This window comes from Vigna umbellata, chromosome 1 (assembly GCF_029865625.1).
Source record: "Vigna umbellata cultivar VRB3 chromosome 1, Vumbellata_1.0, whole genome shotgun sequence".
NCBI lineage: Eukaryota > Viridiplantae > Streptophyta > Magnoliopsida > Fabales > Fabaceae > Vigna > Vigna umbellata.
The window spans coordinates 50,675,910-50,701,961 of NC_142165.1; the positions used below are offsets into that span (position 1 = coordinate 50,675,910).

Here is a 26,052-nt window from a genome sequence, read left to right on the forward strand (position 1 = left end):
GTGAGGCCACTTCAGAATACGATCCCATTTGCATGTACCTGTGTACTTAATCTTCGTTTGTGTTTGTATTAGGTCCCTTTCTGACCTAGCGACCCTGTCCTTCCCCTTAGTTTCTATACTAGCAAAATCGTGGGACATCCAAGGTATCACCAGAATGTTTGCCTGCACATCAGTGTAAGATCAAATCATGTACCTCTTGTAAGCCTACTATGTTATTATGTTTAGTTTAGTATAAAAAATCAACTGCCTGAGTTAAACGTCAATAAAAACAATATAGTAACACGGCACATGCAAATATGAATTGCTTAAAATAGGCAAGCACTGCAGCACTTGCTCCGTTTTATAGCCAGAATGTTCTAACATTAAGATCTTCCGTGAAACCACCGTTTAGCAACCTTAAATTAATTATTGATGCTTACAACTTTAGTGGCAAAAGCATTCTCCTGCGGACAACTTTCAAAATGATCACCGATACCTAACATAATAAGCCTAGCCCGAAATGTGTTAGGCTTGTCAACACACTCTCAATATGTTCGTTTCCGCATTGCACTTCCTGAACACACATTCCCACCATCTAAAAGCTTTTGTAAACGTATATTTTCCCTAAGACACAATTTTTGCCCCATTGTCAAAATGTTATTCCATGCAAATTGGAAAACATTAAAAAGACATTAACAGTGGTAGCATTAGGTGTAGCTTAGGTTGATGTTTTGTGCAGATGTAATATCTAATCAGCACAAGACCGTCCATAAGCACAGCATTTAATCATGAACATCAAAAAGCGACAAGAATTCACCAACAAATAATATCTTACATAGATAAGCAAAAAGAATAATTCGAGAATGTCTATCATCCTGCACAAAATCCTCAAGACATGGAAACCAAGAGAATCTGAAATATAAAGAGAATGACATTTGCTTTGGCACATGCTTTGAATTCACAGGCTGTAATGGAGCCTTGCAAATCTTCGAAATGTGCATAACCTTAATAGGACTAAGTTAAAATAAGTTACAACGGGGGCATTGATATACAAATTAACACAAATAGCATGTTGTAAACTAAATTTTCCATTCACTAATTAGTGTAATTTACTAAGACAAGAAAATATGTTACCAATTAATAATTTAATTGTACAGCATATTACAATGACTCAAAGAACAAATTAAAAACAGTATCCAAATCCGATATCAAGTATCAATACAAACACGGAAAGAAAGTGACTATTCATCCTCCTGGCTGCGTAATCTGGCGGTTTTATTTGTCACGACAACATCAAGCTGCGCAGCTCTCTCAACTATTTCTTTCCTCTTCCTTGTTGATACATTGTGTGCAATCTCGGCACAATAAGTTCTGAAAATTAAAAGAATACGTAGCAAGACATTAAACGAAAAGCACCAAAACCGATCGATATGGAAATCATAAAAAACCTAGAAGTTCAAAAAAGCTATTCGTATAAAGTACTAAACCTGTTGTGCATCATTAGCAATTCCAAGTCCTTCACGTTGCTAACAACAAATTTTTTGAAACCGTTAGGCAGATAGTGACGAGTCCTCTTGTCTGACCCATAACCAATGTTTGGCATCAAAACACATCCTTTGAATTTTCTCCTAACACGAGAATCAATACCCTTCGGTCTACGCCAGCTAGGCTGTTGAAAATATATTATGAACGGAAATCGTCATTACAAAATAAAAAAAAATAAACGAAAATTACCAAACATTACATACTACAAGAGCAAAACAAACTAACGTCCGGTTAATACATCCATTCGAAAGAAATATTGCTTTTGCAATCTCAGCCGAAAGATGGTGATATTGATAGTAATAATCACAGACAATCAGCAAATTACGAAAATGTCATCATCGATTGCAATTCAGAATATTCTAGAGTAAATTATTAATTAGATATTCAATAGCTTCTTACATGAAACGCACAGTTAAAATTGGCTACTAACTACAGACACATCATAGGGGTTTATAAAATCGGTTTTAACGTACTCAAAATGTAAACAGGAAAATAGTAACAGAAAGCCTATTAAAAAAAGCCAACTGTGTCGCAAGGCCTGTAAAAATTCTATATACGCCCTGCAAACGAAATGTCCAGCTACAAAGAGACAAAGTCAAAATTCTGGACATCAGATACCATGGGCAATAAAAAGAAGTTACCAAAAAACTATAAAAACTAAAAAAATTAATGGATAACAATTGAAAATTGTAAGAGATCAGATGGTAGTGCATGTTTTTAATCATCACTTTAACTGCAGAAATGATGGATAAACATCATCATATCTCTTTGTATTTCACGAGAAAAAAAACGAATACTTTCATGAGAAAAATAATTGGGACAGATAACACTTTTGCCCAGAAAATAAACAGCAAGGATGAACAACGAAAAAATGATGGGACAATTCAGGTGGTAATACTACAAAATCAAAATAAAGAAGCAAAATGATATTTCTAGTGTGCAATTTAATTAGGAGATCAGACAAGTAATATTTCACCAGGGTGCGCCATAGGAGCACGTAAGACTGGGTGTCAACAAGATATCATCAAATCTCATGCTTACAAATAAAAAAATCATGATAGAAGCTGTCGATCACAGGTAATCAAACAATCATTATTAAAACCTAAAATAAAAATATCAGATCCAACTACGAAACACAGACGATAATTCATAAATATGGGATCAGATAGTCGATCTCTCACCACTCATAAAAGTATATGGTAAGACTGGGTGTCAAAAGGCATCCTCATATCCCATTGGTTATTAAAATAAAACATCATAGAGAATGACAACAATATACCATGACAACCAAAAACAAAAAACAGGAAAACTGAAAATAATTTAAACGAAGAAAAACATAAATTAACAGTACTAACCACGTAGAAGGATCAGATATAAAGTCAATCACCATCTTACACCTTGTGGTGCAAATTAAGACTGGGGCGACAAAATACTATCATCATATCCTTTACAAACAACACACCAATTCGATTCAAATCACGGTGTGATATCAAAATAACCACTTCGCAGGAAAAACAGAGTGTTGGAAAGAAAGAATGTATACCTTGACGGAAATCTTGCGGTCACTCTGAGGCCTCTTGAACCTCTTCACTCTCTTCTTCACGATCTTCTTCGAGATTAGAGGCACGGCCATTTTTTCTGAACTGGCTTTGGTTGCGGTATAGTTAGGAGATAGAGTTCGTATATATAAGCGCTTCAGCGTTTTAGGGTTTTGAAGTCATAACAGAATGCCTCTATTCTAGGGCTTTTTTGGATTCAGGCAAGTGTGAATGGGGTTGGGCTAAACAATTACCCAACCAACAATAAAAGCTTGTTATTTTCACTCCCAGAATTTCTATTATCACCTCCTCTGTTTTGAAATTTGAGATCTTAAGTGATTGTAGAAAGTGTAGTAGTAGTTCTCACATTAATTACTTATGGTGGGAGTCAAATGTTCTTCCTTAGTTTATAAGTTGTTCCTGAATAAATTAATGATGGAGTTTTTTTTTTATATACATTTTACTAGTTTCAATACATACATACATATATATATATATATATATATATATATATATATATATATATATATATATATATAATCTGTTTATCTTTATGAAATTTGCTACAATTTGTAAAAATATATTAATTTATTATTTTTGCTTCAATATTTTAGAGTTATTAACTAGAAATTTAATATATTAAAAAAGAATACATTTATCTTATAAAAAAATACATTTTTTTTAAATAATCCCGTGCACAAACGATATTACATTAACAGCAAATTCCACAGTATGAAATGATATTAACATATGATAAAATAATATTATTATCAATAAACATCAAAACTAAGGAAAGTGTTTTAGCTGAATAAAATTTTCAATTTATTAAAGAAAAGGGAGAAAAGGGAGTCTGATAACATATCTCCTGACCAAATAAATATAGATTTATTGAAAAGTAGTCTTAATCCCTCTATACGTATATGCGTCGTTCTATTTTTGTTTTGTTTTATCAATTTGTATTAACAAAATTAATATATTTATTATATTTAAATATGAATTTATTTATATAATTATATTTAATTATTATTATTATTATAATTACTTATAGCTGAAAATTTAGTATTTAACTAAAAGGTTTGATAATATAAAAATAATTAATTAATTATAAATATATTTTTTATAACAAGTTAATAAAAATAAATAATATTATCTTAATATTAATTGTATTATGTTAAAGTAATGAATTATAAAAATGTCAATTAATAATATTAATAATAGTAATGATAGATTATACTAATATTAATATTATTAATAATAATAATAACAATATTAAAAGATAATATTTATATATGAATTTGTTTGTTTTAAATTATAAAATCGAAATAATAATTATTAGTAATGCATACAGATACCCTCAAAAATCGAGTATTAGATGTGGTAGTGTTTTAAATAATGATATTCATTATTTTAATTTAAAAATACCAAAAGTATAAATATATTTTTTTATTAAAGAGTTTCATTATCTAAAAAGTTTTATCTTTCTTAAACTCTTTTCTTTAAAATTTCTCTGTCTTCTCTCTGTAAATTTTAACTCCCTATCCATCTATCCAAGATTAGAGATTGTCTGAGGGATCCTTAAAGCGATATCTTCAGTATTAGCCAGTCAATTTAAGTTAAAGAGTAAGTTGATTTCTAACCTTTCTTTAAATCAAGTGGTTTGCATCTGGGTGATTTCTTTATTAATTTAAGGTATGAGTCTTCTCTAAGACTCTCTGTTAATCAGTGATACTAAGAGTATGTCCTGATCAAGTTGTTATGGTTTGTAGGAGCGAATAGAGATTTGGAAGTTGTAGGAGAGGTTTTAGAGCTAATAGTACATATCGAACATCAAACATGTAAAGGAGGTTAGTATTATTAATTTTAACTAGTAGACAAGTCTAAAATGATGGTTGCATTATGGTATGGTAGTTGATTTGTGGAATTTAATTGAATTGTGAAATTTGATATGTTGAGTTGCTTATAAAAATGGTATGTTGAACTGAAATTCATTAATGTTTGTGTGTTGTTGGTTTTGTGATGATTGAAATTGATTTTTAATGAATTTGAGAATGTTTGACTAGTTATTCTAAGTTGGTAAATTTTTGTAGAAGCTTACTGTGATGATAATAAGATAGAAAAATGGTGAGTTTTTTTTGTCTAAAAGAATGTTTTTATAAGTCAAATTCTAAAGAAATGGTTTTGGGGAAAATAGGAAACTTTGAGTACTGTTTTGGGGTCACTTAGGACTCGGTTGACCTCTTACTTTGCAAAAATATGATTTGAAATGTGGAAAATCTAGTATATGGGTTTTTAGAATGATGAATTGATTTGGTACACCTAATTCCTAAGCAAAAGAGTAAAATGGTATTCAATTGTAGTCATAAACAAGTTTTTTGATCAATTTTATTGTTAAGGATACCGCTTTGGTCAATTGAATGAGTCTTAGGTACTACCAAATCAGAAATTTTAGGTTGTTGTAAAAAAGTTATAGAAATAATCGATTATCCTGCTTGATAATCGATTATTCCAATCATTATTTTAATCATATTTGTGAAGCATGAAAAATCTATAATGTGAAGTAGTTTACTATAATTTCAACTTCAAAATCCAAAAACGTAAAAGCATAAAATCATAAAGCAGAAAAACGTACATACATCAACCTTGAAGCCATACACATGGCATTCGATGAAGTTGGGTAAGTCCCTAGTTTTTTTGGTGTTGGAATGAAGTCTGAGAGATTTTCAGATAACTTTGGTTGCATCCATGTTCTTTCTTCGATTCAAGGAGATAGGAAAAAAACGTATAGAGATTTCATATTTCAATTCTTTCTTCTTCAAATTTCATATTGTAATTCCATAGAAGAATAAAAAAATGTGAAAAAACATAGAAAAAATAATTAGAATTGTTAGAAAAACATGGGTAAAACACATAAACATATCAACCGAAAACTAAAAAGCATACTCCTTTACTGATAAGAAATCTTGTTCTAGAGTTGTAATAGAGACCTAGAATGAAAATGACGAAGATGGAAAATGCAAACATCACTAAATGAAAAAAAAATGAAACGCAGCCTGTTACATTCCATTTTAAGCACTTCAATCACTGTCAACAATCTAAAGTGTTGGTATCGATGAGAAGAAGAAGAGAATCCAAAAGGAAAAGTATGACAAAACAGGTGTCGAGAGTTTTCTAAAGTTAGAAGGCATGAATAATTTCGAAACGAGGGTTTCTTTCTACACCTCCAAACGTTTCTTCCTACATCTCTAACTCCCTAAAATGCCCCTCAGTAAGCAGTAATTACTTCTTACCGAATTTGAACTTCCAACCACCACTTCATTCAATGTTATCCCCTTCTTCCTCTTTATATCCTCCACACTCCTAATTTATTCATTATCATTCATTTAGTTTTCTTTCTCGTTGTGGTGGTCCATTAAGTGGGGTGTTTGTGGTTGGTGATATTGGTGTTGGCGTGTGTGGTTCGTTTTGTCAGGGATAGGTGGTCTTAGTGCTGGTACATTTGTGTTTGTGAAAGCTTTCACTTCCTTCAAAAGCTTTTTTTGGGTGAAAAAAAGGTATATGAAACCTATACTCCAATTCACAGGCTTCAACGCATTTCAAAATTCGTTGAAGGTCTTGACGAATTTCGTAATCTGCTTAAGGCTACAATTGATTTCGAAATTCATTCAAGTTCGAACAAATTTCTAATTTTGTTGAAAGATATTTTTGTTATTATTTTTTAATTTTTTAAGTTTCAAATTTATAATAAATGTTTTATTTATTTGATTTTATTATTAAATTTTTATATGCATTTTTTTTATTTTTTTAAGTTTTATTATTTTAAATGCATGAATAATTTGTTAGGTACTTTTTAATTATTTTTTTTGAAGTGTTATTATTTAAAAATTATTAAAAAAATTGGATGTTTTATAATGATGTTGTAGATTATTATGAATCATGTTAGATATTGAGGCGTGAATAATATGTTATAGGTGATTATATTATAAAATGGAATAATATCCTTACGATATGGATTCTCAAGTAAATTTTAGCTTCATATAAGATTTTTCCTCTTATATCATAAATGAAGTAGTGAAGGGAGATTTGACAAATAATTTTCCTCTCGTGATGACTTAATTTAATGGGTGAGAGGGATGACACATCATCTAGAGTTTGTTGTGGTAGCTATAAGATCGGAAAAAGCTATCAGTGAACCCGAAATGAAGACGTTTGTCTTGCTAGGATGTGAAAGAGGTGAAAAGTATAGGAAATACAAACCCGTTGTCCAACCCAATATATATGGCACCTAAAAATGTGAGTGTTCCCTTAACTTAATGGGCAAGCCATCTTCTAATGGCGCAAGTGGATATTGAAAGGCATTTGTGGATATCACAACCACGATTTAGCAAAAAATTTAGTGGGTCACCCTTTTGTTGAGAGGTTAAATCTCAATGAACAATCATTACTTGTTGATATGACTAAGACTCAAGTAACGCTTGCAAATATTTTTTTGACTCTTGAAGAAAATAATGATCGTAATATCACAACAATCAAACAAATCTAAAATGTAAGGTATATATACAAACAATCATTGAGAGAGTCGATAACTAAACTATAGTAGTTGATGATGTTGGATCGTGATAACTACGTTCATTGGAGTAGGTGTGTCAACGAATATGAGATTGTAAGTGATCTCTTTTGGATACATCATGATGCAGTCATATTTTTGAACATATTTAATATTGTTTTGTTGATGGATTTGACGTACAAAACAAATAAATATCGACTTCCCTTGCTTAAGATTGTTGGTGTGACGTCAAAAAGATTGACCTTTTCAGCAACATTTGCATTTTTAACAAGTAAACGACTAAATAATTTCACTTGGGCTTTGAAAGGAATGGAAGGTTTATTTCTAACATCTGAGGGTTGTCCACAAGTCATCGTCAGTGACAGAGAGTTGACTTTGATGAATACCATTAGCAATGTATTCCCTAAGTCATATCAATTGTTATGTCATTTCCATATTCTGAACAATGTTAAAGCCAAGTGCAAAAGATTGGTTAATTTTGTTGAGGTGTGAGATTTGGTCATGGAAGCATGGAAAAATGTCATGGATTGTGAAAATCACACCATGTTTGGTAAGTATGTGAATCACCTTCAGTATGTTTGCAGTTCATGACCTTTATTCTTTGAATATATAAATCATGCTTGAATTATTACATACAATACATACTTTGTAAAAGCCTGGACAAAAAGAGTAATGTATTTAGGGAACACAACAACAAACAAATATGTTTTGATGTTATTTTACTTACTTGTTTTTGTTAAATATTTTATGATACTGTTGATTAATTTTTGTCAGAGTTGAGTTTATTCACTAGAGCCTGATTTTTTTTAAAGCAGTATTTGTTGGGATGTTATTCATAACGTCATTATCCTCCAACATAATAAGACTATGGTGTCCTTCGAAAATAGTCTTAGTCTTATGAGTGAAGCTTATAAAGGAATGAGATATAAAAGACTTGTTGGACGTGTATCTAAATACATTTTGAGACTCATTGTTGGAAAATTAGAACGAGTATAACATATAAGACTAAATAGTGAAAATTGTGGATGTATATTGAGACAAGCATATAATTTTCCTTATGGTTGTCAATTAGCACGATATGACACTAAGGTGATTCCTTTAGCTAAAATTCATATAATATGGACCAGATTGAGATTTCCAAATAATGTATCAAATGAATCTCAATAAAGTTATCCATTGAATGTGAACTTGATATGGTTCGGGAACGATTCAAAGAGGTTAACACTAGAGGTAAAGTCATCATCAAACAAAAGTTACTTTAAATTACTTATCCTACAATGACATTTATGGTACTTCCATTACATGAAGACAAAGGATGCACAAAAAAGTAAACTTCAACGAAAAAAAAGGTCTACAAAGCATGAATTATCATATTTTGAGCATGTAGATGCCTTGCACCTAACAAATGAATCTTCACCTAGGAAAAAACAATTGCAATCAAAGCCAAAACTCGTGCAAAGAAGGAAAGTACCCATGATAGAGCACTTTCATCCTATTTGTCACCTAAACATTGTCAATGTTGTTGATGTCGTGGCTGGTGGTGGTCATTGTGGGGGTAGAAGCATTGTTGTGTAATTAGGGTTGAGGGAAGAATCATGGCCCCTTGTCCGACATGATCTCTACAAAGAACTTTGTCAATGGCGTAAAAATATGCAACACTAGTGGGAAGTTATGACCGACTTCAAGAACTGATGAAATCTTTGTTAGTCAAGTCACAATCACATTCTTATATTGAATAAGTATTTATTATTTGTTTTCTTCTTATTTCATAACAATTTCTTTCATTTCTTACAAGTTAATGTGAACAAGTGGATGACTATACTGTACATTGGCTATGCAATTGTAATCGATATAATGTAATCTTAGTCTATTTGTGTATGGTCAGAATTATAATATCTTCCCACTACGTAGCATACCACGTTCTGATATAAGACAATATCAATTAGTTTGTATAGGACACATTCATGGATTTCATTTTGTGCAGGTAATGCTATTATTTTTTTTCTTTCATTTAAAAATTACTTGTCCTTTCATTTAATAATATAAATTCACCTACAAGAAGGTTGATGGATATCATATTCTCACTCCATTGTTATCTTGAGGTATGAACATGGTCATCTTTTTATACAAGTAGGATGCAAACATTTGCATAGTTTATGGACATTACTACCTCTTATATTGACTTAGTTGAACCATGATCTTTATGTAATGTGAAGAAATATATAAATAAACATTGAATATTGTTGTTAATTAATTACATAGCGTTATACTCTCACGCATATAAATCTCTCATCTCTCCATTATCTAAAGAAATACATACAAATGAATGAGTATGTAAATATGAACTAAAATGTTAAATTATGTTCATAAAATGTTCCTTAAATCAAAATATTACAATAAAAGTAGCAATAGTAGAAGATAATAAAAATGAATACTTATAAAAGACAATGTTATCCGGATGAAGATGATCGTCTGCCACATACATTCTGACGACCTCTACTGCTTGGTGAATGTTCTTCAACCGAAACACGAGCTATTTACAGGGTCTCGTTGGTATGATCACATGTTATAATCATCTCGCTCACATCACGACAAAAGATCATCGTCTCTAAGATCATGGCAATGCACCTTAAAGAACCCTGCATTAACAGTTACACAAAAAATAATAAACATTCATAAATGAACTTTATAAAATAAATAATGTAGGATAACATACCAATAAACCATTATTTATGGGAGATCTACGACCAACGAGCACGTCATATGGAATATGTCATCAAAGTCTAGGAGTAAGACTAGGTCGGTCCTGATCGGCAGTAGGAATAACATATGGATGAGATACCCTTTTGAACCCACTAGTACAAAAACACCGTATAACGTCGGTGTTTTTCAACCTTTCACGTCGAATTCGAGGTCGACGTCATATCAAGAGACGTTAAATTGATGTCGAACATAAAACAATTCGACGTCAAACAAATTAACGTCAAATTTTGACAATATTTGACATTAAGAAATTATTTTTTGTTTTTTTTAATTAATTGTGATCTTTTTAACAACTCTACGAGACCTAAAATGCAGAAAAAACAACAAATTTTAGTTTTTGGTATTTTATACAACATAACGAACTATGAATGTCTAGTGTAGTATCAACAACAAATAACAATACAAAACAAAAAACAGGGTCAATCAAACAACAACAAACATGTTTAACAAATAAATTCTTCAAAATGAAAACGAAAACTAACCTTCAAAAGATGGGTTCGTCGGAATAAAGTGTTGTCACCAATGAGAGAGAAAGCAGAATGCGCCTATGAAGGACAAAAACACGAAAATAATCGGTCAAAACAAACGAAAATCATACCTAAAGTATTTAATTATCATGCATTTGTAACATAGGAAAGAAAGATTACATGTGATGGTCGTCAAACTTCGTTCCAGAAAAGTTTGAGCAAAGAAGAGGGTATCGCGCGCTAAGATAAAGTGAATAAATTTTCAATCTCTCGCTCAAATTTTTATTGAATTCACTAACCTTTTAACGTCAACATTTTCGCAAAATTTACATAATATAACAAATTGACATCGAATTACAATTCTAAATGATGCCTAATAATTGCATTTATTTACAAGAATGTCACCGGTCATTTTTAACGTTGGTTATTCAGTGGTTGGATGTTGAACGCGTGACGTTATACGTTGTATTTGCACTAGTGACCAATGTTGGTATCAGCAAAATCAGACGAAGATAAGTTTGGTCTTCATGCCTTATAACATGGTCTACATAGTGCAACCATATAATATCAATGCTGAGTATGTTCGCCTCTACAACATGTGACAATAGCAAGATGATTTGCTAAAACCCAATCAATCTCAAAATACGCTCACGCAATTGTCGGTGGTACAGATTTCTCAAAATAATTGAATTTTACTCGATTTAGTTTTTCGTGAGTTAAAAATTTCTTGACGGTTTGATCTAAGTTGGTGAGTGGATTTACTAAAAAGTGTTTTATTTTACTGATTTATTTTATATATTTATTGATATACAATTAAAGTGAATTGACCTTTTCTTTTCCTACAGTAATATAGTCAAACTCTTCACATATTTTATCCAACATTAATATAGAAATAAGGGTTAAATATGTTTTTAGTCCCTAAACTATTGGCCGTTTCTGGTTTTCGTCCCTCTTCCAAAGTAAGGTACAATTTGGTCCTCATTCTTTAGAAAAACGTTCGTTTTAGTCCTCAAAATTTTGTTTTTAGTCCTCGTTTTAGTCCTCAAAACGTTCGTTTTTTCGACTAAAACGAACGTTTTTTAAAGATTGAGGACTAAATTGTACCTTACTTTGGAAGAGGGACGAAAACCAGAAACGGTCAATAGTTTAGGGACTAAAAACATATTTAACCCTAGAAATAATGGTTAAAAATTAAACTAAACTAGTAAATGGTTATTTTTTCGTGAATTATAAATTATTTACCTTCAATTTTATTCGAACTCGTTTAATATACATATTTGACATATTTAGATAACATAACATTTTTTTATCAAAGTAATATAATTTAGTAAAGCATAGATTATAAAAATTTAATAGATTAAAGTTTTAAAATTTATAATATAAAAATATTTTAAAGATCTTTATTTACTTTTCATAAAATTCTACTGTCTTTTAGCTGATTAAAAATAAATATTTTGTTAATTATTCTTGTCTGCATCGTAACACTTTTTATTTCAAAATTATTTGAACCTCTTATTAAATTTATGTTCAATCAAATAATTAAGTCCAAATATTATTTGATAGATAAATGGAAGAATAAGAGTCATACTATATATGGAAAGAAAAATATTCTGTCAAAAGAAAGAAAAAGAAAAAAAAGAAGTAGAGAACATTAATGAATAGCATGGTCACGGGTTTTGTCCTTAGCTGTTGCAAAAACTAATACCTCTTTTGGATTCATCTAACTTTTAAAATGTAAAAATTAAAATTTTATAATATATAAACTGGAAAATGTACTTTAAAAAATATTTTTCCTATCTCAATATTTTTCAGAGGATTCTTTATATTTTAATTTTAAGTGTCATTATGATAAAATAGTATTCAAACTATATTTGTATGTGTTTCACATTTTTCACAATACACACTTATGTTATAATTTTTCAAAATAAGATAATCCCCATACATTCATTTATTTTGATAAAATCGTGTTCTCATGTTTTACAAGTTTTTTGTTTTATAAAACCACATTAATATTTTAATTTTGGAGATTTCGAACTTATTTTTCTATAATATTGCTAAATTATATTTATGTACTATTTTTTTAGAAAGAAAATACTTGTCACTTGTATTAAGGGAGGGTGTCACTCTACTAAATAAAATAAACAGTGTTAATTAATCTATTTTTATACAAATCAGAATTAATAACTTATTTTCAGGAGTTATTTCTTCCATAGAGTACATTAAAAAAAGTTTCTTAAATATGAATACATGTATGGATTTCTAATTAAATTTTACTATTTTACAAATCATGAAAATTAAAAATAAAGTTACATCATGATTCAAATTATTTATCTAGATAGAAACTACAATTTATAAAAATAAAATTACTTGTTTATTGTAAACTAAAGATTTATCCAAACCATGCACAAGATAAATATATAAGTGAAATAAGTATTATTTTTTAAAACTGAAAAAAGTTCAATACCATTTAAAAATATTTCAAAGGTTATTAATGTGGTTTTTTCGACTTTAATTTTGTATTGACTTTCTTACAAAATCTTGAATCTTCTTAGATTAACTATCAATTATATTGAACTTCTTTTCTTAGGCATACTTTCTTAAGAGAAATGTAATGGAACTAAATGCAATGAATAGATAAAAAGTTTAATTATCAATTTTACTTTATTCCATAGATAACATTTAAAATAGTAATTCTTAAGAAGAAATTATAGGTATCTTCATAAAATATTTGATAATTTGTGTACAATTTTAGATTTAGATTTCTTATTTATTGATATTAATTATTATTATTAGTCTTTGTGTTTTGTATAAATAAATAATAAAAAAGTATTTTGAAAATAATAATAATAATGAAAATTAATTTGATTCACATTTTATAACAATAAATTAGTTTTATTAGTAGGTGTTATCATGTTAGAAATATGATATATCAAAGAGGGAAGAATCTTTTGAAAAGAAGCTTATAGTGAGTGCATTATTTATGAATAATTAATAAAGAAATTGGAAGGTGCATGTGCAGATTCATAAAAAAATGTGAAAAAAAGGGTAAATGAAGAGAGAAGAAAAGAAGAGCATAGGGCAAAATGGAAGGCAATGATGTGGATGTAATGTTGTCTGGTAGTAATAACTCAGTGGGAGTGAGTGAGTGTTGCAACTCACACTGTTACCTCTTCCTTCTCTCTCTCACCCGTTCTTCCTCAATTCATTCTCATTTCTTCTCCCAACACACCAAAAACTAGTTTGTTGAATGTATCACTGCACCTACACATTGTAACCCAAATCCCCTACTTCAATTTTCTCATTGTTTCAGCTTCTGATACCTGGTACTGTGCTCAAAGCTGTTGCCTTTTTTCTGTTCTGTTTTGTTCTGTCCTACCTTTCAACTAGAGAAGAGTAGCTACCCAGCACCCACTTTAGTGGGTTTCTAACAAAATCAGGTCCATACTCCGCATTTCTCTTGCTTTATTTGCAAACCCTTTTACCAGGGTTAGGTTATTTGGTAATAAAAGGGGAATCCCACATCTCTCTCCTCCATTTTTAGAAAAGTTTTTAAAAACGCAACCTTTTTTATTTTTTATTTTTGTTTTGACTGAGAGTTGATGTGCACAATGTACCTATTTGGAAAACTTGTTCTTACTAGATTTGATTTTGTGTCAGTTTTTGTGCTAGAGTGCATGTGGGAGTGTACATTGATTATTGTTGGTTGGTCCTACTTTTGGTCTTTGCGTATTTTAGTTTCCTGTTTGTGTTTTGTTGGTGTTTTTAATTGTTCAAAATGTGATTTCGTGTTTTTTTTGGGTGAAGTTTGATAGCTAAGGCTTTGCTGGGCAGCAACATTGGGCTGAGCTTGGTGCTGAGGTTGTGCTGGATGTGATGACGCTTGAAACATGGCTTGCGAGTGTTTTGTTGCTAACTATTGCTATGCTTACCACCACATCAGGTAATTTATACCTTTTCATTGTCTATCAGATTCTTCCTGCGAAGTCATTAGTTCGTCAAGCTGACTGCAGAGTTGCCTGATTCTCCTATGCTTGAATTTGCATTTATTATTTATTAGCTAAAATTGATTAGGTGTTTCCTTTATTGCTGGATTGAGATTGTGTTGTAATTTGATAGTCACGAGCAAAGATTTTACAGTAAAAAATACTGTTTCTTGTACGTTGGTCATGCTGTTTATTTTAATACATGTGTTATAGTTGCCACAAGGGGAAGAGATTAGGTTTGTGTGTGTACGGTTTTGACTGTATTATCTTTTTCAGTTTAAGCTAGATCTAATTTTTTAACTTGCAGGTGCATACGTGGGGGTAAACATTGGCACTGATGTTTCTGATTTGCCATCTGCTTCGAATATAGTTGACATTCTACGGGGTAATCAAATTACTCATGTGCGTTTGTATGATGCTAATGTGCACTTACTACAAGCACTTTCAAACACAAGTATTGAAGTAATTGTTGGTGTCACCAATGAGGATGTACTGAGGATTGGAGAGTCTCCATCAGCAGCTGCAGCCTGGATTAATAAAAATGTTGTTGCTTATGTCCCTTCCACCAATATCACAGCAATAGCAGTTGGCAGTGAGGTTCTTTCCACAATCCCAAATGTCGCCCCTGTTCTGGTTCCTGCCATGAATTCTCTTCACAAAGCCCTGGTTGCTGCAAACCTAAACTTCCAGGTCAAAGTTTCAACTCCCCAATCTATGGATATTATCCCTAAGCCTTTTCCTCCTTCTGCTGCCAACTTTAACTCTTCATGGAACAGTACTATGTATCAACTACTTCAGTTTTTGAAGAACACCAATTCCTCCTACATGTTAAATGCCTACCCTTATTATGGTTATACTAAAGGAGATGGTATTTTCCCTATTGAATATGCTCTCTTCCGTCCTCTCCCTTCAGTGAAGCAAATTGTTGACCCGAACACTCTGTTTCATTATAACAGTATGTTTGATGCTATGGTGGATGCTACCTACTACTCTATAGAAGCTTTAAATTTCAAGAATATACCCATTATTGTCACAGAGACTGGCTGGCCATCATTTGGCGGAGCCAATGAACCAGATGCTACTGAAGAAAATGCTGAACTCTACATTAATAACATGATTCAGCGGGTCATGAATGATTCAGGTCCTCCTAGTCAGCCAAACATAGCCATCAATACATACATATATGAATTGTTTAATGAAGACAAGGTGGATGGGCCCGTGTCAGAAAAAAATTGGGGCATCTTTTATACCAATGGGAGTACTGTTTTTCCTTTGAGTTTTGGTGCTTCTGACCAGATTACTGCTGGAAATTCTTCAGGAGTTTTTTGTGTGGCTAAAGACGGTGCAGACACTGATAAGCTGCAATCTGGCCTGAGCTGGGCTTGTGGACAAGGAGGAGCTAATTGTGCTGCAATTCAACAGGGGCAGCCATGCTATCTCCCCAATAATGTGAAAAGTCATGCATCTTATGCTTACAATGATTATTATCAGAAAAAGCATAGTAGTGGTGGAACTTGCGACTTTGACGGTACTGCTACAATTACTTCCAAGGATCCTAGTAAGTTGATATGATTTCTTGTTTCTGTTTTAACTCATTCTGCTATTGTTCTCCTGTAACACATAACCATTTTGTTTCCAAATTGTGCACTAACAGTTGTAGGAAACTGAGAGCTTCGTTGGTCACTGTATCATATCTATTTGATTGACCAATGGACCAAGAAAACAATTATAACTATAGCTTGTCAATGTATAGGCACATATGCCTACATGCTTTCCAAATTACACCATTACACATCTATTGCTTCTCAAAGATTGAAGTTGAATAAATACTTCCAATTCCCCTGCAAAACATTATGGGATAATAAATTATGGATTCTAAAGTCTTTGGTTGGTGACCTTGTCTCTACTTGTCATATTATTATTATCATTAGATAAATTTAGCAAGAAGTCTTTGAATAATTGTAAGAGTGGTGTAAAGTTGTAGGTTTGTACAGTTCAAATTGAATTTAATTACTATCATTGGCATAACCTTAAAAGATAGATCCATTACTCTGTTGAATATTAGAATAAATAATGTAACCCTTCTTTGATCGTAGTGTAATACAACATCTCTTGGTTTCAGTTTCATTGCTTAATAGTAGTTAAAGAATTAGAGCGACAGTGTCAATAAGCTGCACTTCAGTTGTCTATTAACTTGTTATGTAGGCTTAGGTAATTGCGTCTGTAGCAGTATTATTATTGACTGGATGCATATCTTTGTGAGTGTTGTCATATCTTTGTGTTGAGGAATTGTAGGAAGTTACTTAACCAATTAATTCTGTATACTTTGTTTCAGGTTCTTCATCCTGTATATTTACTGGAAGGTATAGAATCTCAATCTTTATACATCCTTCATTCATTAGACTTAAGCTCTATTGGTGAAATTTTTTCTGTGAACACTTTTAATAGAGAAAAAGAACAAGAAAAAATGATTTTTTTATTAACAAAAGTTACTTTATCTACTGGAGTAGCTATAAGAAATAATAAGCTACACAAATTAACTCATGTATAATTGAATTTAATTTTTTCTTTATTTTTCTTTCCTAAAACTATTTATGTAAAAAAGTTTTCAAACAAGAATCAATTGGGGCATTTTGAATTTGTTATATGTTGATGGATTTTTTTTCATCAGTTCAAACTCGAGCACTGGTGGATTGAGTATACCTCCAACAGCACTAGGGCCATCAGGCCCCTTTGGTGGAAGTGTGAACCTGCAAGTGTGTAGTCTTAAGTATTTGATATCTGCAATTGCTGTATTTTTGGCTCTATGAATGCTCATTTAATGGTTCGTGTAATGTGTTCATCATCGATTTTGTTTTTCTTTTGTCCATTTTATTCTTCAGATGTGTCCCATCTAGTGCATTTGGGATCATTGTAATTCATCACTCTTAAGATAGGTAGTTATTAAATCTAGTTTTTATTTTTATTTTATTTTTTTATTAATGTTTCTTCTAATTCATCACTAGAAACGAAATTCATCTCATCTATTACTCCATTTTCCTATGTTATAATGTTACCGTCCATATTAACCCATATTTAACGGTAACCTAAATTATCTATGTTCAATTAACTAGATAAATTAAACTGTCATATTGGGTCTTAAAATGTTAAATTCAAATTATAACGTATCAGTCGGATTGATCCCAAATCCGACCCAATCCGGCCGTTGCTCAGACCTACCAGTATTTTCGACCTTTTTCGAACAAACAACTTTAAGTAGTTCTTAAGTTACCTACCTACTCTATAATTTATTTTTACACATTTATGACCAAGAAAATAGGGACATTAAGGAAAGATTCCACGAAGTAGCAATGAAGGTAGCAATGAAGGTAAAAAACGTAAACCTTGAGGTGGTGTTACACCGCATGGTCATGATGTTTATGTTAGATCCATTCTTTGATAATGTTAAACAAATAAATAATGTCAAATCTACAAGATTTAAGGCTTAGGTTGCCAAATTCATGTAAGTTAAAGAGTTGAACTACTTTTGCAGCCAATTATGAATCAAGATGGACTCAATGAAGGTCCAACTACAACCAACGTTGGCCAATGAAAGCAGGAAAGTCAAACGATCGTAATTTTAAATAACTTTAAGAATAATCTCTAATCAGGTTTACCGGTAAGTTCTACTTATTAAGACTATGGACCGTGATTATGATCTTGTTAATCACAAGCCCAAGTCAACACCTATAAATACAAGTTAAAGATAAAAAAGTAGGTGATTGCATTTATTGCGAATTTGAGATTTTAACATAATCCCGATCGATTAGATTACTGATTTGAGCATCAGAGCGCCTTTGATAATACCCGTTCGTACGGTTTGGAGTTTGAACATCAAGAAAGTATAAAGGAGTTAACTAAAAAGTGTTTAAGATAACCTAAGCTGAATTTGAAAAAAGTGTGAATGAATATTTTGTAGAGATCTTTGATCCTACAACCAAAACAGTAAGGAACAAATCATTTAAACATGGGTTCTTAACACCACTAATAAGATGAATTACCCTTACCCAAGCCAAACACATAATGGGAAAAAAAATACATAAAGGAGATTATACAAACTATGTCAAGAATTGCTTAAGGTGACAACAACATAAAAACATAATACACTTTTGCATTGAAAAAGTTTCATCATCAACTCACCTCAACATCAACCTTTTACATTGAAAAAGTTTCATCATCAACTCACCTCAACATCAACCTTTCACTACCTAGGAAATAAACATTATTAATTCTTCCTCATCATTACACAAACAATGCAAGCTCTTTATTGTAATTGCTGATCACTTCACAAAAGGAATCAAAACCTCTAGTAAAGATAGTAGTCCAAAAATTATATAAATTTGTGTGAAAAACATAATATGTCAATATGTAGTTTTTAAATGTCATAATAAACAATGAAATACGATTAATTAAGAAATGATTTTGAGGAGTTTTGCCATGAACTTGGTATGACATGCAATCAACTTGATGGAACACTCAAAATAATTAGGCAAGTAGAAACTACTAACAAAGTCATATTGTTTGGACTCAAGAAAACATATGTGCAACAAAAAAAATGTAGGTTGAAAAGTTGTTAAAAAGCATTATGAGCATATGCATACACCTTACTATCGACGAAGTGAATGTTATGATTCTGATTGAGATTAACAAATTCATCACTCTATTGACAGACATTTAATTTAATAAACAATTTGAAAGAATGAACAATGGATGGATGTTGAACTAAATCTTATTAAAGAACTACGAGACAAGACTAAAATTTAATAACAAACATGCAAAATAAGAACAAGAATATAATTCTAAACTTAAACTGATATCATCCTAGTAGAAAAAAAGTAGAAAATCTGTGTGACAAAAGAAAAAAAAAGGATGTAGAAGGACTCATTTTACAATAATATCCACTCAAATTGAAAAGAACCATATTAAATTAGACTAAAAAATATAATTATAAAATAAAATACTTATATAATGAAACAATACCAAGAATTAAAAAAAGTAAGTCATATATTTTTTCTACCATTGATTTTGGTTGAATTAAATCAAGAGCATGGCCTAAAACTACTTTAAAGATAAAAAGAAATTTGTTTGCACTTGAGTTTTTCAACACTTACGAAAAATGTGTGATCCATGAGTGCATTATCAAAATGTTGTATTACTTTGGTTTGTTTGCTTATCTAACTTTCATAAATAAGCTACCAAGGTGATACATAATGTAAGTAAGTTTTGCAAAACAATAGAATTTGTGTTTAAGAAAGCAAAATCGTGAGTTCTTGAATTTTTTATATATGTCCTCTCGGTATCAAATTGATATTAGAGATGGTTAGATCCAACATTGGTTTCGTGAGTCTGTGAGAGAGTTAGTAAGAAAATTTAAGTGTGTGCGAAATAAGAAACTTTTAACTTTATCAAATTTATAGAGTCTATTGAAGAGAGAGAAATTGCCACAAATTACAATATTGTTTGGTCGAATCCCAAATTAGATGGGAAACTACATTACACTTATTGGACATTGTGATGTCCATCCATTTGAAAGCTCATAATAGTTGGAGTTTTATTGAACTAGGCCTACGCCAAGGAGCTGATGATACAACTCAAAGGAAGGACCAACTGGCGTTATCGCAAATTCACCTAGGTGTAGACTATTCAAGATTTGGCAAAATAACAAATGTCAAAACAAGCAAATAAGTAAAGCAACCTTTGAAATCCAAACTGTAATCCATGCATCGAGAATATGAAAAATATGAGATATCCAATTCAGAAACCATGAAACAATATTTTTCACGGGTAACAAACCTTGCAGAATTGCAAGATGACATTGAAAGTCATGTAAGTAGGATTTTGGAGAAAATTGAAAGAGTAAATGAAGACGCCATTGATGACAAATTCTTCTGCATGTTTATGGTTTAATCCTTAAAGACATCCCTATTTTTGTACGAATGTCTCATATAGGTCCTCGTATTTATTTTTATCTCAATTAGGTCCCTATTTTTGTAAAACTGAGTCAATTGGAACCTTGCCGTTAATTTTAATAGACGGCGTTAAATTTATTAAGTCGTGGCACGCTGACGAAGCAAATTTTAATGACGTGGCACGTGGTCCAGTCCAGTCAGGCAATTTTTTAGGTTTTTTTTTTTTTACTTTTTTGCTTTTGGTTTCTCTCAGCGCTCTGTTCCATTCTCTGCTCTTCAATTTCTGATTCTCCCACTCCCACATACCTTTCGTATCATCAGTTTCAACCAAATGTTTTCCCTCTCATAACCCAACGGTTCAGCTTTCGCGTCCCCAGGACCCTGGTGGTGCAGACGCAGCACTGTATCTTTCTTTGCTCCACCTCCTTCTTCTCCACCGCTTCCTCCTCCCTCCCTCGCGCGCTTCGCTCCAATCACCACACCTATATGAGACATTCGTACAAAAATAGGGATGTCTTTAATCGTTCTTCGAGTCTTTCTTCTCCTCTTCTAGTGCCTTTATAATACGCTGAATTGACTGCGACAACCTTTCTAATAATTTTTTTCTTTTTTTCTTTCTAATACGTCTTTGAACTTTGTAGTAACAACTACATAACAGGAATAAAACTATACCATTCATGACAAAATAACGTGTTTGTGACTGTCTATGTGTCATTGTTGGTTGAGTCTAAAAAAAGAAATATAACATTCTCTCCACTTTCTTCGGCATGTTTATGAATCGGGCTTCGGCTTCTTCGAGAAACATTCTGCCTTTCTTTTTTCCTCAACTTTTTTCTTCTCCTCTTCTGTTTCCTTTAGAATACGCTTGACGAACTTTCTAATAACTTTTTTCTTTTTTCCTCTTCTATTACCTTTTTAAGAGACTCATGACTTTTTTCTTTTTTCCTCTTCTATTACCTTTTTAAGAGACTCGAGAAAATCACGCAGTAAATCAAGCCCTGTAACTTTTTTTCTTTTTTCCTCTTCTATTACCTTTTTAAGAGACTCATAACCTTTTTCTTTTTTCCTCTTCTATTACCTTTTTAAGAGACTCGAAAAAATCACGCAGTAAATCAAGCCCTGTGTGTTCTTTTGCGGCTTCTTTGAATAGAAGCGGCATCCCATTTGTCTTAACATTTTTACTAAAAAAAATGGTTAGATACTTCTTTGAATAGAAGCGACATCCCATTTGTCTTAACATTTTTACTAAAAAAATGGTTACATAAGCAAAACATAATTGTATAAGGAAGAAAAACCTACAGGGAGTTTAAAGTAAAGACTAACAACAGAGCCTAAGTAATGAAAAAGAATCTTAAAGCAACCAAGCTAAAGAAATGAAACCATGGTTAGAAAGATCAGAATAAGAAGCTGTAATAAGAAGACCGAAATGAAAGAGAGCAAAGAAACCTACAATCAGTCCTAAACTACCTAAGATATTAAAAAATAAACCTAAAATATTCCTATAAACTTCCTAATCAAAGAAAAGGTTAACCAAAACAAAACAGGTTTAGATCAGAACAAGTAAAAGCTAGAACCTAATGATGAAAAGAATCTATACAATTTCAGAAATAGGAAAATAGAACAAGAAAACTAAAAAGAAGTTCTAAAACAGATTTGAAATCAAAAGAACCTAAGCTAAAAATGAATGAAAAAAGTAAACTAAAACAGATTTTGAAAGTAGGTATTTACATCTTAAGAAAATTTTTTTACCCTGTTTTACTACAAAAACTGTTAGAATATTTACCCTATTTATTATAATTATATTATATCTAGGGCTACCCTATTTATCATGATTATATTGTGTCTAGGATTGTCCTATTTATCGTGATTATATTGTGTCTAGGTTACCCTATTTAACATGATTATATTGTGTCTAGGTTACTCTATCATGATTATATTGTGTCTAGGTTACTCTATCATGATTATATTGTGTCTAGGTTACTCTATCATGATTATATTGTGTCTAAGGTTACCCTAATTATCATGTACTCTTGTATCAATTTATTTTTATAAATAGAAGATTATGAGAGGATCAATCAAGCCCTCTAGAATTATTTTACAATTTTAATCTTAAGTAAAACAAATGCTGAACAGATTTATGTACATCAGAACAAGTATTTTAATGTGCCCTCAATGTGTAAGTGGGTAAGGCTCCTAACAGCACAAAACAAACACAGACACATGTGATAGGTATATACAAGACAAACAACATCATATATTTACCTAAAAGAAACTGAAAAACACAAAAATAGCTAGAATTGAACCATAACAAGTATGTACAAATCAAACCGGACAAACATTCTCAGACAGATTTAAAACAGAAATGAAAAAGAACTAAAATTGAAAAAGAATGCATATAACAGAATAGAACTAAGAATACTAAACTCAACCGAGCACACAATGTAAGAACAACATATTTTCTATTACCAAAACGTACAAAACATAGAAAAAGAAATTATATTAACAAAAGCAAGAATACAAGAAAAGTTACCGAACAGAAACGAGTAAGAGCACGAGAACTCGAATCGTTTGAACAAGTGCTACTAAAACGCTGTCGTTCCAATAATTAAGTGTTTCATCCTACACCTCCAAGATCTCATCCTGCACCTCCAAAAATTCCATTTTAACCTTCTCACATCTCATCATTATCCTACCCCTTTAACTTTATAAAAAAATTTATTTTTAATTTTAATAAATATATTTTTCTTTTCTTTTCTTTTTCTTGTTAAAAAACTCTACACCACCTTAATAATAATTAAATTTAAAATTCTAATATTATTTAATATAATTTTATATTTTAATAATTATTAAAATATAATTTATATTATAATAATAGTTATATTAAAAATATAAAAATAAAATAATTAAAATAAAAATAATAACAAAAAAATAAAATTATATTAAATAAAATATTTAATATATTCAAATATATTAAATTATATTAAAATATTAAATTAAATAAAGTAATTATTAAAATTTAAATAATAAACAAAATTTTAAAACAATCATTTATCAAATAACAAATAAAATTTTATAAAATAAAATATTTAAATATATTAAATTATATTAAAATATTAAATTAAAATAAATAATTATTAAAATTTATATATGAAATAAAATTTTAAAAACCATTCTTTATCGGATATGGATATCCGATTCATAACTTATCGAATATCTATATCCGATTAACAAATTTTTCAAAATTTGTTTTTTAAAATTTTAATAATTATTAAATTTAATTTAATATTTTAATATAATTTAATATATTTAAATATTAATATATTTAAATATATTAAATATAATTTTAAGTATTATTTTTATTTTCATTTTTATTCTTAGTTATTATTTTTCAATTTTCTTAATAAAACTATTTTAAAAATATAAATTATATTTTATTAATTATTAAAATATAAAAATATAATAAGTAATATTATAAATTTTTTTTAAGTTTAATATTTATTAAATTTTAAATAAAAAGCAAAAGTATTAACATATTTTATAGATTTTAATATATAAATAAGTTTTTTAAAATTTTCATTTTTATTTAAAATTTAATAATTATTTAATTAATTTTAATATTTTATTATAATTTAATATATTTGAATATATTAAATCAAATTTATTATTATTATTTATTATTATTATTATTATTATTTTATTTTTATGTTTTTAATATATTTTGATGGAATACTCTTAAAATAATTAGGCAAGTAGAAACTATTAACAAAGTCATATTGTTTGAACTCAAGAAAGAAATACGAGCAACAAAAGAAAAGTAGGTTAAGGAGTCGTTAAAAGGAATTTTAAGCATATGCATACACCTTGATATCGATGAAGTGAATGTTATGATTATGATTGAGATTGACAATTCATCACTCTATCAACAAGCATTTAATTTAACAAACGATTTGAAAGAATGAGCAATGGATGAATGTTGAAATAAATCTTGTTAAAGAACTATGAGACCAGACTAAAATTTAATAAGAGACATGCAAAATAAGAACAACTTATGGATATAATTCTAAACTTAAATTGATATCATCCCAGTAGAAACATAGTAGAAAATTTGTGTGACAAAAGAAAAAAAAAGATGTAAAAAGACTCATTTTACAATAAAATCCACTTAAATTGAAAAGAACCATATTAAATTAGACTATTATAAATTAAAACACTTATATAATGAAACAATACCAAGAATTTTAAAAAGTAAGTCATATATTGTTTCTACCATTATTTTGTTAGAATTAAATCAAGAGTATGGGCCTCACAAATGCTTTAAAGATAAAAGGAAATTTGTTTGCACCTGAATTTTTCAACACCTATCAAAAGTGTGTGACCCATGAGTGCATTATTAAAAGCATGTATTATTTTGGTTTGTTTGTTCATCTCACTTTCATAAATAAGCTACCAAGGTGATGCATAATGTAAGTAAGCTTTGAAAAACAATAGAGTTTGTGCTTAACAGAGTAAAAGCGCGAGTTCTTGAATTTCTTATATATGTCCTCTTAGTATCAAATTGGTATTAGAGTTGGTTATATCCAACATTAGTTTCGTGAGTTTGTGAGAGAGATAGTAAAATAAATTGAGTGTGTGAGGAATAAGAAACTTTTCACTTTATCAAATTTGTAGAGTTTATTAAAGAGAGAGAAATTGTCATAGATTACAATATTATTTAGTCCAGTCTCAAATTAGACGGGAAACTAGATTATACTTATTGGACATTGTTGATGTCCATCCATTGAAAGATCACAATAGTTGGAGCTTTATTTAACTACGCTTACACCAAGGAGTTGATGATACAACTCAAAGGTGGCGCTATCACAAATTCACCAAGATGTAGACTATTCAATTTTTGGAAAAATAACAAATGTCAAAACATGCAAAGAAGTAAGAAAAGCTTTGAAATCCAAACTACAATCCATGCATCGAGAATATGAAAAATATGAGATGTCCAATTCAAAAACCATGAAACAATAATTTTCACGGGTAACAAACCTTGTTAATAAGATGAGGGTATATGGAGAAGATATTTCAGAAAACAAGGTGGTGGAGAAAATTCTACGCACCATGCCAATCAAGTTTGATCATGTGGTGACTACAATAATTGAGTCCCACAATACAGACACCATGACATTTATAGAATTGCAAGGTAGCATTAAAAGTCGTGTAAGCAGAATTTTGGAATTTTTTTTTGGAGAAAACTGAAAGAGTAAATGAAGATGCCCC

The 26,052-nt window shown here is 30.2% G+C and overlaps 2 protein-coding genes and 4 non-coding genes across 6 annotated transcripts; 1 reads left to right on the plus strand and 5 right to left on the minus strand.

The window, feature by feature from the left end:
- Window positions 1–1,049: 1,049 nt before the first annotated feature.
- Window positions 1,050–3,228, minus strand: LOC124846008 (large ribosomal subunit protein eL32z-like). The gene is made up of 3 exons (XM_047323226.2): window positions 3,068–3,228; window positions 1,467–1,648; window positions 1,050–1,350 (listed from the first exon to the last, which is right to left on the minus strand). The coding sequence occupies exons 1-3, from the start codon at window positions 3,155–3,157 to the stop codon at window positions 1,221–1,223; spliced, it is 402 nt and encodes a 133-aa protein (XP_047179182.1). The 5' UTR covers window positions 3,158–3,228; the 3' UTR covers window positions 1,050–1,220.
- Window positions 1,788–1,871, minus strand: LOC124846010 (small nucleolar RNA Z196/R39/R59 family). Its single transcript, XR_007029491.1, has one exon. It is a non-coding gene; the product is annotated as a small nucleolar RNA Z196/R39/R59 family (small nucleolar RNA).
- LOC124846009 (small nucleolar RNA Z195/SNORD33/SNORD32 family) lies at window positions 2,216–2,293 on the minus strand. Its single transcript, XR_007029490.1, has one exon. It is a non-coding gene; the product is annotated as a small nucleolar RNA Z195/SNORD33/SNORD32 family (small nucleolar RNA).
- On the minus strand, window positions 2,478–2,556 carry LOC124846012 (small nucleolar RNA U31b). Its single transcript, XR_007029493.1, has one exon. It is a non-coding gene; the product is annotated as a small nucleolar RNA U31b (small nucleolar RNA).
- LOC124846011 (small nucleolar RNA U31b) lies at window positions 2,889–2,970 on the minus strand. The gene has a single exon (XR_007029492.1). It is a non-coding gene; the product is annotated as a small nucleolar RNA U31b (small nucleolar RNA).
- Window positions 3,229–13,927: 10,699 nt separating the features above from the next.
- LOC124846003 (O-Glycosyl hydrolases family 17 protein) lies at window positions 13,928–17,809 on the plus strand. Its single transcript, XM_047323219.2, has 5 exons — window positions 13,928–14,293; window positions 14,661–14,796; window positions 15,147–16,397; window positions 17,175–17,202; window positions 17,511–17,809. Exons 2-5 carry the CDS (start codon window positions 14,730–14,732, stop codon window positions 17,647–17,649), a joined length of 1,485 nt encoding a protein of 494 aa, XP_047179175.2. The 5' UTR covers window positions 13,928–14,293; window positions 14,661–14,729; the 3' UTR covers window positions 17,650–17,809.
- The last annotated feature ends 8,243 nt before the right edge of the window (window positions 17,810–26,052 follow it).